This window comes from Schistocerca serialis, chromosome 4 (genome assembly GCF_023864345.2).
Source record: "Schistocerca serialis cubense isolate TAMUIC-IGC-003099 chromosome 4, iqSchSeri2.2, whole genome shotgun sequence".
NCBI classification, from domain to species: Eukaryota; Metazoa; Arthropoda; class Insecta; order Orthoptera; family Acrididae; genus Schistocerca; species Schistocerca serialis.
Window position 1 is genome coordinate 15,024,215 of NC_064641.1, and position 12,844 is coordinate 15,037,058.

The window sequence follows — 12,844 nt, forward strand, 5'->3', positions numbered from 1 at the left end:
TAGTTTCTAAAATTGGTTTTGTAGAACATTCAAAAATGTGATTCTAAGATACCTTCTAGTTATTGTAAGTATTGTGACAAGGAAGTTATAGCCTGGCTAAAGGTGCCCACTATTTATGGAAATGTGTCCAGAGATCCATTTTCTGACATAGCAGTGATGGAATAATGGAGACAGCTGTGCTTCAGAACAGAATATTAAAAAATAAGGATGGAGAGAAGAGTAGAAGAAAAGAAGAGGCCTGCGATCTCTATTTTGTAAATAATAATTATTTATGTAAAATTGTCAATAATTTCTGAAATTTTCCTAATTCAGTTATGTGATATGTGTACACAAATGCAGATTTCTTTCTTTGTGCTCAGTTCTGTCCCATCTCCTCAAGTCAACTTTTAGGTAAGGCGTAATTCTCCAAAGTAAAGTACCAAATTAGCAGTTGTCAGTTCGAAATGATACTACATTATTACATTACATTATATTAATACTTGTTCCATATATCATGAATATGTTTCTTGGAATGTGTCAGCTTAACAGAAGTTTTCTTTACATAGTATAATTTATAGTACATTTTTTTTATTTGTATCTAGAAATTCCTCATCTTAATGGAAAGAGTTATCATCCAGACATTCTTTTAATTTGTTTTTAAGTGCTGGTTGGTTATCTGTCAGAGTTTTAATGCTATTTGGTAGATGACCAAAGATTTTTTTAGCAGCATAATTCACCCCTTTCTGTGCCAAAGTCAGATTTAACCCAGAATAGTGAAGACCTTTCTTCTAGTGTTGTAGCTATGCACTTTGCTATTATTTTTGAATTGGGAATGGTTATTAATAACACATTTTATAAGTGAATATATGAATTGCAAAGGTACAGTGAATATCCCAAGTTTCTTAAATAAATGTCTGCAAGGTTATTTCTTTGAGCTCCAGCTGTTATTCTGATTACTCCCTTGTGTGCAATGAATACTTTTTCTCTTAATGATGAATTGCCCAAAATATGATACCATGTGAAAGCAGTGAATGAAAATAGGCATGGTAGGCTAATTTAGTGATATGATTATTACTAATAACTTGCAATAACCATAATAGCATAAGTAGCTGAACCTAAACATTTCAGTAGATCAGCAATGTGTTTCTTTCAATTTCTCATCAGTGCGTACATCCAGCAATTTTGAAAATTCTGCATTTGCAACCAACTTCTGTTCAAAGTCTATATTTATCAGTGGTGTTATGCCATTTACTGTACAGAACTGTATATACTGTGTTTTCTCAAAATTTAGTGAGAGTCCATTTGCAGAGAATCACTTAATAACTTTCTGAAAGACATTATTTGCAATTTCCTCAGCTAATTCTTGTTTGTTGGTATGATTACTATACTTGTGTCATCATCAAAAAGAACTAGCTTTGCATCTTCATGAATATAGAGTGGTAAGTCATTAATATATATTAAGAACAATAGGGACTTAAGACTGAACCATGTGGGACACCATTCTTGATCCTCCCCAGTCAGATGCCTCTGCTGATTTTTGCAGACTGTTTGTGCTGTTAATTTCAAACTTTTGAGTTCTTCCAGTTAAATATGAATTAAACCATGTGCACACTGTCAGATTCATACTACAATACTTAAGCCTATCTAGAAGAAATTCATGATTCACATAGTCAAAAGCCTGTGAGAGATCACAAAAAATCCCAATGGGTGATTTTGTTTATTCAGTGCGTGTAATATTTGATCAGTGAAAATATATGTAGCATTTCTGGTGAAAAGCCTTTCTGAAAAACAAATTGACATTTTGTTAGTACTTCATTTTTACAAATATGCAAAGCTACTCTTGACTACATTACTTTTTTCAAAATTTTGGATAATGCTGTCAGAAGTGATATTGGGTGGTAGTTGTTAGCATTAGACCTCTCCCTTTTTTATGAAGTTTTTTAACACCACCATATTTCAGTCTATCCAGAAAAATGCCCTGTTTCAGTGATCTACTATATATGTGGCTGCGAGTCCTCTGTTGGATGTGCCATCAATTCCATGGAAGCTTTTACATTTGAGTCAATTCATTATTTTTCTAATTTCAGTAGGAGATGTGGGTTGAATTTCAGTGTTGTCAAATTGCATAGGTATTGCCTCTTCCATACACATTGTTGCATTTTCTATTAAACAGCTTGATCCTATTTTCTCTACAACATTTTGAAAAATTATTGTTAAAAATATTTTCCACTTCAGACTTTTTGTTAACAAACTTTTCATTGAGTTTGATACTAAATACTGTATCCACTAATGGGTTTCTTTTAAGAGAACATTTATTATACATTTTATTTCCAGACATTATTGCAGTTAAAACTTCCATTTTTTGGGTACATATGTGGTCTGTGCAAAAGCCGAGTGATTATTTCTGCTTATCTACCCATTTAGAGAAATTATAAGTAATGTACATATAGTTATGGCTCTTGTTATACTCCACATTAGCTGTTGCAGATCTTGATCAACATGTGACACTGACTGCCACTATTTACTCGATGGTTAGCTGTAATTTACAGACTACTATCACCTTCTGAAGTACAGTCTTAATGTATTTGTATACATATGTAATCATTGTCCATGAATTCATTCCAGATTCATTCTCAAGCACTGATGTCAGAAGTATCCGCATATGGTGCAAAAGACTTTACGCTTCCTGGTACATGGGCTCCTGTTGCTCTTGCAGTAGACTGGGTTGGTGATAAAGTATATGTAGCTGATGCTGTTGGACAGAAGATTGACATTTTCGAACTGAACGGCAGATGGAATGCCATAGTGCTGGGAAGCAACTTAAGTAATCCTGCTGATATTGCGCTAGATCCTACAGTTGGGTAAATAAGCAGCACATACTTTTTTATTATCATTAGAAGTCACAAATTTTACTATAAAGTGAAAAAATGAAAAAATTATGTTTTAGAGTTTGATAATAATTTGAATCATTCTCAGAATGATGTCAAATTTTCTAATATTTATGTTTCATTTCCTGTGATAAATTATTTGCTGTTGTTATTCAGGTACATGTTTATAGCAGATAGCACTCAGATTCTACGTGCAAATATGGATGGAACAAATTCTCGTGCTATTGTATCAGAGGCAGCGTATAAGGCTTCAGGAGTCTCAGTCGACATCATTGCAAAAAGAGTATTTTGGTGTGATTCACTGCTTGATTATATTGAAACTGTGGATTATGAAGGCGGTCAACGATTTCTCGTTTTAAGAGGTAACTATGGCAGGATATTTAATTTGGACATAAACTCTGGGAAATAAATTCAGTAAAAATATTGATCACATACGCTGCCACCCAATGAATATTCATTCTCAGACTCACAGATATGTTAATGTGTACTTATCCATTAACCAGGAACTTTAATTTTCTAGGACAACCAGTACCATCTCCATCTCGACTCACAGTATTTGAAAATCGTATTTACTGGTCTGATAGCACAAAGCAAGGCATTGTTAGTGTAAACAAATATGAAGGAACGAAATCAATATTAGATATTTACCGTATGAGGGATGTTAAAGAACCAAAGGCTGTGAAAGCTGTACATAGCTTAATTCAGCAACAAGGTAAGAACAAAAGAAAGACAAATCATTTAAATTCAATATTTTACTCGTTTAATGTAAAAATCGGAGCTACATCAAGCACCAGAAGTCATTTGAGTACCTCCTAAATAAGTGTCTTTAGTACAAATCCTATTTATAAATGAGACTTATTCCACACCCATGAAGGCTCTTCTCCCTGATGAGAACTACAAAAAATGATGAATAAATGGCTGGAAGTGTTGTTGCTGTTATTAGAAGAGGTGTTGTTGTTATTGGTGATGGTGGTGGTAGTTGTGAGTGAGTGATGATTGTGTGTGAACCATATAGCCTGTTTGGTTATTTGATAAACATGTTTGGTTATTTGATAAACATTATTTGCAGCAAGCAGCATATTAGCAACTGCAGTAATAACAACAGTGTTGAAGTAAGTTAAAGTAACATTCACACTTCAGTCATCTGTTATTAACAGTTTAAGCTATCATTCATTTCAAATACTTGTTAGATAATTACAATAAACTTAGCAGTTGGCATTTCAGGGACTGAAGAACTCCACAAACCTTTCTAATCAGTAGTGCTATTCCTATTAACTGTAACAACAAATTTATGTTGTGGGGGGAAAATGGAAGACCAATAGACAGGATAATTAGTTTTTTTTAAAAAAAAAGAGTAATGTGTTTGCACAAGGCAAAAGAAAAATAAAGGAAAGAGGAAGGTGGAAGTGTGAGATTATGTGAATGCAGAGCTACCTCTGTTCCAAATTCTTTTAAAAGAAACCCTTTAGCTGCCATGTTACTGATGGTTGTACAGGGCAATCAGAAATTTTAGTTTCATGGTGTTCCATTTATGGTGTAGTTAATCTCAGGACTCCAGTTGTTGATTATGGTGTACATATTATGGTGTTAAGTGTTGTGTGTGTTTAATAACTTTGTGAAATTATTAAAGACACTGTATTTATTTTGAATGCTTTTTATTTAACAGTATCAAATCCTTGTCACACAAATAATGGTGGCTGTCAGCACATGTGCATTGTGACAGTTGGGGATGCACCAGGAATTCTCGGCTATCGCTGTGCGTGTAATATTGGGTTCAGGCTAGCCCAAGACCGGAGAAGTTGCAACAGTAAGTTTACTTCCATTTTTTATTTTACTAATGTCATTTAGTGAGGTGAAATACATTACAATTGATTGTCCTCTTGTGGGATGAAATACATCAGACCTTTCATTGATCTGCTCATGCGAGCTGGCTTGTGTTCACACCTCGCCCTTATCAACTGGCCAGATCACTATGAGTAATGGTGGAGGAAGGGGTGGGGAGCACTAATGTTAGTTTTACGGAGATGAATTGCTTCACTGTGGCTGATTAATGCATTTCATGGTGAACTAATGTCTTAAGACTGTTTCAATTGATGAGGAATGATAATGGAATTGAACTCAGATTTACTTTAATTGATAAGGTAAAGAGCAAGGGGCAGCTAAGTACAAAACTTGTATGTCTTACAACTGATGCAGCCCTATAGTGAATATCAGTTTTGGACGAAGCTTAAATTGGCATCACCTTGTATTTTGTAACTATTGTGTTTACACATTAAACATAAAAACACTGCATATCAGTTAATACTAATTACTATGCTTTTCTTTAAACCTTCAGTGTCGGGTAACACTTTCTGAACACTGTTGATCCGAAAATAAGCTTTTAAGTTTCAATCTTTGAGTGAGATTCTGTGGGTGGATTTAATTCTGTTCACTGCGAAAAAGAGCTGCTTGCAGAAGTATGTATGTCCAAATATCGACATAATTGAAGCTGCAAACTTGCCAAGTCATTTAAGTTTATGATGAGGAAAATTTTTGTGTAAGTTCACAAGACTTATTTTATTACAAAATTTATCACGCAACTGCCTGTCCATAAGTTACAACTGTAGCTAGCCAACCTCCACTGGCGTCTTCTAAACTGATGTTGGTGTGTCTGACCTTCACGTTGAGGTTGTCAGGATAAGCAGAACATAAAAAAGTGTTTTCAGAATTAGCGATATTTACAATCTACCACAACTACTACTGATTTTTGTGATACTAAGGTATAAAAACAACAATATTTTTGCCTTTAATCTTTTTTGTCACCACTTACGCCAAACATTAATCAGATTGCAGAAAGTCCAACTAATAAGTGGAAGAAATAAAGTATAAATTATGGTTCTGATTATTTTAACACACCACTTTCATACACTGTTTCATTATTTTTCTATGGTGTTTTAGAACCAGAAAGCAACTGGAGTATATTTAATTTTTTTTTTTTTCAGATGTTGATGAATTTTTGATGTACTCACAACAAAGATTCATTAAAGGGCGTGTGTTGGATCCTGTAATTGAAGGTTTCAGCGATGCAATGTTACCAGTTGTCTCTCGTAGAGCCCGATTTGTTGGCCTGGATTTTGATGCTTTTGATGAATTTATTTATTACTCAGATGTTCTGCAGGATGTTATACACCGAATTCACCGCAATGGAACAGGTCAGTAATAACAGTAAAGGAAATGAATGAAATGAGAATGGAAAGTTAGTTCTATATTTTGAAACAGTTAAATCAAAATTACAAGTAAAATCACATCCGTTTATTTCTTGGAGTATTCTCATTTCTGTTGCAGGTCACGAAATAGTACTAGCCTCTCAAAATGAAGGAGTGGAGGGAATGGCTGTTGATTGGGTTTCAAAGAATCTTTACTACATTGACAGCAGGAAGGGGACTCTAAATGTGCTGAGCACAAGAAATGTTACTTACCGAAGAACTCTTCTGAAAAACTTGAAGAGACCGAGAGCAATTGTTGTGCATCCAAACAAAGGGTAAGTACTGAACAATAAAATAAATTTGTTGTGGATCAACATCAACATTTTTTTTCTACCAAGTCACCACACAGTGGGTTTGTTGTGTACCATTATTAGTACCTAACTTTGTCGTACAGTAAGGAAGGGTGCATAGAGTGTAGGGCTACACCTATGTATATGGCCTCAGTTGATTTACTTTTGTCAACATAGTTATTATTGTAGATGATGATGATGATGATGATGATGATGATGTTTTCCTTCAGAAGTGTGGTTCTTGGGATTTTTTGAAAAATAGTTTTTGTGATGTACAATAACTTGTTTCAGTGTTTGCCTCATGAGTTTGTTGAATATCTACGTGACGAAAAATATTTATCTGCAAAGTTCTCACTCTCACTTAACATACTTCTCTTTAGATCTTCTGTTTGTTGTTTTGTAAGGGTTCAGAAAGTTTAAAAGACAATCTAGAATTGATTAGAGAAGAGTTTTGTAAGCAGTCTCCTTCACAAATAGTGTACGTGTTTAAAGAATTCTTCCAGTGAATCATAGCCTGATATCTGCTTCCCCAACAACTTAATTTATTTGTTTGTTTCACCCCAGGTCAATGTGGGTGCTAAAACTGTTGTAATACATTTATATTGTAACAAAAGGAAAATTCAGTTCAGAAAACTACAAAATTACAAAGACACAGGATGGCTGGCCACTACTTAACTTCAGGAGATGAAATTTCGCTGCCGCCAGTAAACAGACTTATATCATTTTTCTCATTTGTCCCCACTGCAGATGGATCACTCTCATTCTGGTTGTTGAATGACCTGCCCCTCCTTTCTAACTTTTCCCGGCCTATCCCTCTTTCATCCGTAAGGAAGAAACTGAGAATTCTAGAAGCTAGGTAGAGTTTCTTCACTTTAAAATGTGTCTTTTGGCAATAATACTGGTATTTCATCTCCTGAAGGTAAATACTATGCTACTAGTTGACAAATCACACTGTTGGCATACATAAGTAGACTATTGTTGCACTATTTGCATTTCTTACCCCAATTATTAATATTTATATATGTATTCATTATCTTAAAAAATTATGTCATTTTCAGTACTCATTGTGTAATTTGAAGGTAATAGAATAGTTCATGCAAAATAAAATATTATCTTGTACAAATGTTTTTGTGCTATAGAACTATATAAACAAATGAAAATCACTACTTATATAGTGGTGGATTGCTAACTCCGCTATAACGTTTTTGTGCTATTATTTGGAAATGTGAACATTTTTCTGTTCTTAAAAGTTTGCAAGACTTCAAATTTTATGTGTGTTTACAGATACATATTCTTCTCAGAATGGGATCGTCCTGCAAATATTAGCCGTGCTCACACTGATGGCAGTAACCTGATGGTATTTCGAAATGTTACTCTTGGTTGGCCCAATGGGTTGTCTGTCGACTTTGATTCTGATCGACTTTATTGGTGTGATGCACTTCTGGACCATGTTCAGCATTCCAACTTAAATGGCACAGATGTCAGGACAGTTAATTCACGTCTGATTAGACATCCTTTCTCCATTGTTATACATAAAGGTAAGCTCATAAACTTTATTTCTCTCCTGCACTCTCATATTCTGTGCTGGGTATTATTGAAAGTTGTAATATTACTTATATTTGTATGGAATGGAGAAGTGTGGTGATGAAGGTGCTGAACTCTTATTTGGGAAGAACAAATTTCAAATTGAAAGCCAACCATGCAGATTCAGATATTTTGTGGTTGCCATATATTATTTCAGACAAATGCCCTATTGTATCCTTCAGAAAGACCCGGGTCAATTTCCTTTCCTTCTGAGCTCATGCCCCCATGCCAATAATATGACCAACAATGGGACAATAATTGCTAACTGGGTACCTGTCTTATAACTTACATTAACAAAATTAGTTTATAACAATATGCAAAAAAATGGTGCAAATGGCTCTGAGCACTATGGGACTTAACTTCTAAGGTCATCAGTCCCCTAGAACTTAGAACTACTTAAACCTAACTAACCTAAGGACATCACACACATCCATGCCCGAGGCAGGATTCGAACCTGCGACCGTAGCGGTCACGCGGTTCCAGACTGTAGCGCCTTTAACCGCTTGGCCACACCGGCCGGCAACAATATGCAGATGTGCAGTGTGTTTGGATTTTATTTATGAGAGGATGAGCTGCAAACAGATTTTAAAGGTACAGAATTCCAATCGTTATGTCTTTTTGCAGTGCAGGTGTGGTAGATAGATTGAAAGAAGGTTCACAAGGCATGACTGCGGGAGTGTTTGTTTGGTATCAGTGTGCTTATGTAAGTGTATGTGTGCACTTTTTCCAGAAAAAGAGCAAGAATACTGTTTTCTAATATGTGTTTCTACACCCCACCATCAGCCTGTGGTAGGTGAGTGGGTTGTCTTTCCCTTATTTTTTGTGAGGTTCCAGCCAAGAATTTCCATTATTATTAAGAAAGGAATCCAGGCATATATTAAATAGTCCCTGAAGTACTCTTCCTATGATGACCAGGATGATGAGATTAGACTGATTACAACACACATGGATGAAGTCAAGCAGGTATTCTTCCTGTGGTCCATATTTAAATATGTGTACAGTTGACCTGCCCTGCCATGCCCTTAAAAGTGGTTTGTTGGGTATCGGTGTACATATGGATGTAGGTTTGGGAAGTTGACATGCATATTTACTGGTGTTCTGAGACAAAATTGTTTATTACCCTTGTTGACATACAAAATATGTGTCAGACTCACATCTGGAAGTCTGTATTACATTTTGATGCTGTCATGCGTTTAGAGAATAAATGAAAAAGGCAACAAATCAGCAAGAAGAGCTCATTATGAAATACAGAAATTACAAATAAAACACTCTCGGCTACCTAAGTAAGTCACTGTAGCTGTGTTGTCTGTCTTCTAAATAATTCATAGCTTTATCAAGAAATATTCCTGTGGTTGAAATAAGTTATGAGGCTGGAACATTAAATGGTCAGTTGAAAGAAAGTTAGCAACAACAGTCTGTTTTTGCAGGTGAAAATGTGAAATTATAAGATGGAGTACAGATCCTGCAGTCACCTCCTCCTCCTCCCCCTCCCCTCACCACAATACCCCCCACCCCAACCAGTTCCCCCCTCCCCAGTTGTAATGGAATGAAGTGAGAGAACTTTCAGATACAATGTGCATTCAAAGAGGTGCCACACGTGGGACTTACTACGAAGTAGTATGTTGCACCTAAGTAAAATTCTGCAGAAGTGTATAGTATCAACAGTGAGCATTGTTTGTTAATGTTAGTCACTTAATAAACTTTAGTTCTCAAAATGATTTCTGTTATTTAACTTCTGCTATTTGATTGTCTATTAATATTGCAAATGGATCTTGCTCATCTGATCTTAATAAATAAAATGAATCTGGTTTAATCTGTTGTTAAGTCTCATTTAATTTGCTATTTGTGGAAATAAACATTTTCTAATTGGGAAAAAAGAGTTCATAAAGTTCATGAAGCCTGTTTGTAATTCATTAATCTTATTTTGTTAAAAAAAAATGAATTTAATAAGTTTGACACCATCAATTGGCAACAGTTTTTTAAAGTATACATGCAGAAGAAGAACTAAAATACTGACAATAGATAATGGTATAAACTTTCTCCTGTTTCAGACTTCATGTACATTACTGATTGGCGACTAGATGCAATAATAAAGCTACACAAGTTAACAGGTGACAAGGAAGAGATTCTTGTTCGAGAACCAACTACAAATCGGCTGTATGGAGTGAAAGTGTACAGTCATAAGGAACAGATATTCAGTGGTAGTCAGCCCTGTGCATACAATAATGGAGGTTGTGAAAAATTATGCTTTGCTGTTCCACGCAATGAAACTCTTGGCACCCTTCAGGTAAGATAGCTGATTGATAAGCATGTTTTTTCATATAAGCTGTCAGAAAGTAAAATATTTGTAAGGTAGCAGTACTAGATTAGATTGCATGCAGTATTCACCACCTGCTGCTTATTGTAGCTCTGGTGTTTGCCAAGCTAAATTTTGTATTCTGGAGTTATCATCAGCTGCCATTTGAAATCCATTTTCTTTGTTACTGCTGCGTGTTTTCTAATGTCATTTATCCATCTTTCAGTAGATCATAACATGGTCTACACTCATCTCTTCTAGTCCAACAAAGGACTTCCATGGTCCATTACCATTCATTTGCTCAGCTATGTGTGCTACGTACCTCAGTTACAACTTCCATTTCAAACTGTTTGTTGATCTGTTTGTTTATTTTCCTGCCTGCGCTAATAATTCCCAACATAGATCTTCCGATTATTTATTGAGTAGCCCTCAATATGTGAATTACACAGCAGTAAACACACATGTCTCACAGCTGTGACTCAGTCTGGTAAAGTGCACTAAATGTAAACTTTCCCTTTAAGAGAAATTGTATGGTTGGTTTTGAAAAACCTATTTTGTTCACTCTTTTGCCCTCCCCCTTCTCCTTGACATACAGTCTAAATCTTCAGCTGTGCTTAGTATACCAACCCATAAAATGGTTTTAAAACTTCATTGTTCATTTATACAATTTCTTCTCAATGTGTTCATTGTATATTATTTTAATCTTATTATCAAACAATGGAAAATCCAGGATGGAATGTAACATATTATGAGAAGGAAAAACATATAGTGGAGATGCTGAGTTGCAGATAGGCACAACAGTTTCAGTTGCCGTAGACTGCAGTCGTGAGTATGAGTTGTGTTTGCGTTGAGTGTGTGTGTATTTACGTATGCGTGTCTATTGTTGATGAAGGCCTTAATGGCCGAAAGCTATAATTGTGAGAGTCTTTTGTTGTGTCTATCTGCGACTCAGCATCTCCACTATATTTAGTCTTATTATAATTGATTTCAGGTCCATTTTCAGGCCTAGTTTCAAAATGACCTTGTTAAGTTCTTCCATTAGTTGTTGAAGTTTACCTATACTAGAGGCAAGCAGTAAAATGTAGTCAGCAAAATTAAGATGGGTCATAACCATTACGAATTCTGACTTTTGAAATAAGAATCCAACTGTAATATTGATTATGTACAAAACATTGTCAGAGGTAAAAATTGTTGTTATTTTCTCAGTTAACCAACAGTAATTTTTCTACAACTTAAATGCGCATGTCTTGCACGTGATGGAGCAAATAAGATTTGAGTTAATAGAGAAATTTGCTTCGTATATTTTTAAACTGCCCTGGAAATCAATGGTTATATTGTTCTGTTAGTAAATCACCAACAGAGAAGAACTAATAACCTCAGGAAATGGATTTCACAACTTTGTATTGTTGGATGTTACCAGTATTATTCTCCTAACAATTTGCTGTATAGGTGAAGTGCGGCTGTCCTTACGGGGAGAAGCTAACAGAGGATGGATCAACTTGTGCTGCAGACCCAAATGCTGAGCCACCGGTTCAGGCATGCCCCAACTCCTGGGACTTCACATGCAACAACCAGCGGTGTGTTCCAAAGGCTTGGGTTTGTGATGGTGATGATGACTGTCTAGACAATTCAGATGAAGAACAAAACTGCTCAAGTAAGTATAGTAACAGAGAGTGAAAACTGGTGTGAATATATTGCTAACAAAGCAAGCTGTATCTAGCACAATATGTGTTTCTGTGTAATGGTTAGTGATTTTGGCCATGTGGGAACAAGACTTGCTGAAGGTTAATTCTCAGTTTTGAGTAGTGTAATCTGATAATCAGTGTACTACAAAATAGATAACCTGCAACTAGTGAATAGAACATACGGTGAGTGCTGTGCCCCCCCCCCCCCCCCCCCCCCCTATAAGACAGCAGCCTGCAACCAACTACAAGTTTACATCCCGAGGGTGGCCACCATTCAGGCACCATTTGCTGCCCCTGGCACAAGCCACACACCAATCCACTGTCACTTCTTATGTTGGTAAATGATCCGGACAGCAACAACATGCCAGCTTGTTATTCACGGAGTTTCTGGCAGCCCTTAAGAGAAGTGCCAGGGCTGCTATCAGCAGAACACATTTCAATATGTGATCACAGGCACTATTTTTCTACACGATGTCACATGCCTACTTGCATGCCAGGTTTTATCTGTCCCCAACAACACTATTTATGCTGGTGCACAACCACGAAATGATAGTTCAGTCTTAACTTTTGAACATGTCATTCCTTGGAGTGATCTGGGCCTGGTGCTGACCACAGCAGCGGTTCCTCAATCAGAGCTCTAGCAAAGGAACCATAATCAGACTGTCGCCGTGCTGTTCTTAACTTCTAATCCCTACCGAGCTTTGGGCTCTGACTCCACTTATTCAGACTTTGCATCTGGCCTCCCTTTACAGAGACCATGACTGATTGTGTTGTTATCTCCAGAACATTCCAAGTGAATCTAGACTTAAACCATTTTGTTACTCACTTTGGCCTTTGACCACTTAATTTTTATTTGCCTTCCTTGTTGGGACTCAGA

At 36.1% G+C, this 12,844-nt stretch overlaps 1 protein-coding gene across 1 annotated transcript in view; it reads left to right on the top strand.

Annotated features, from left to right (window-relative positions):
- The window catches only part of LOC126475165 (low-density lipoprotein receptor-related protein 2), a 217,079-nt gene that overhangs the window by 64,915 nt on the left and 139,320 nt on the right, over positions 1-12,844 (top strand). Inside the window, exons 7-15 of the mRNA XM_050102790.1 lie at positions 2,605-2,840; positions 3,024-3,229; positions 3,388-3,579; positions 4,534-4,674; positions 5,849-6,058; positions 6,192-6,387; positions 7,687-7,940; positions 10,038-10,273; positions 11,732-11,936. Coding sequence (XP_049958747.1) covers positions 2,605-2,840; positions 3,024-3,229; positions 3,388-3,579; positions 4,534-4,674; positions 5,849-6,058; positions 6,192-6,387; positions 7,687-7,940; positions 10,038-10,273; positions 11,732-11,936 — 1,876 coding nt within the window. The remainder of the gene's footprint in view (positions 1-2,604; positions 2,841-3,023; positions 3,230-3,387; positions 3,580-4,533; positions 4,675-5,848; positions 6,059-6,191; positions 6,388-7,686; positions 7,941-10,037; positions 10,274-11,731; positions 11,937-12,844) is intronic.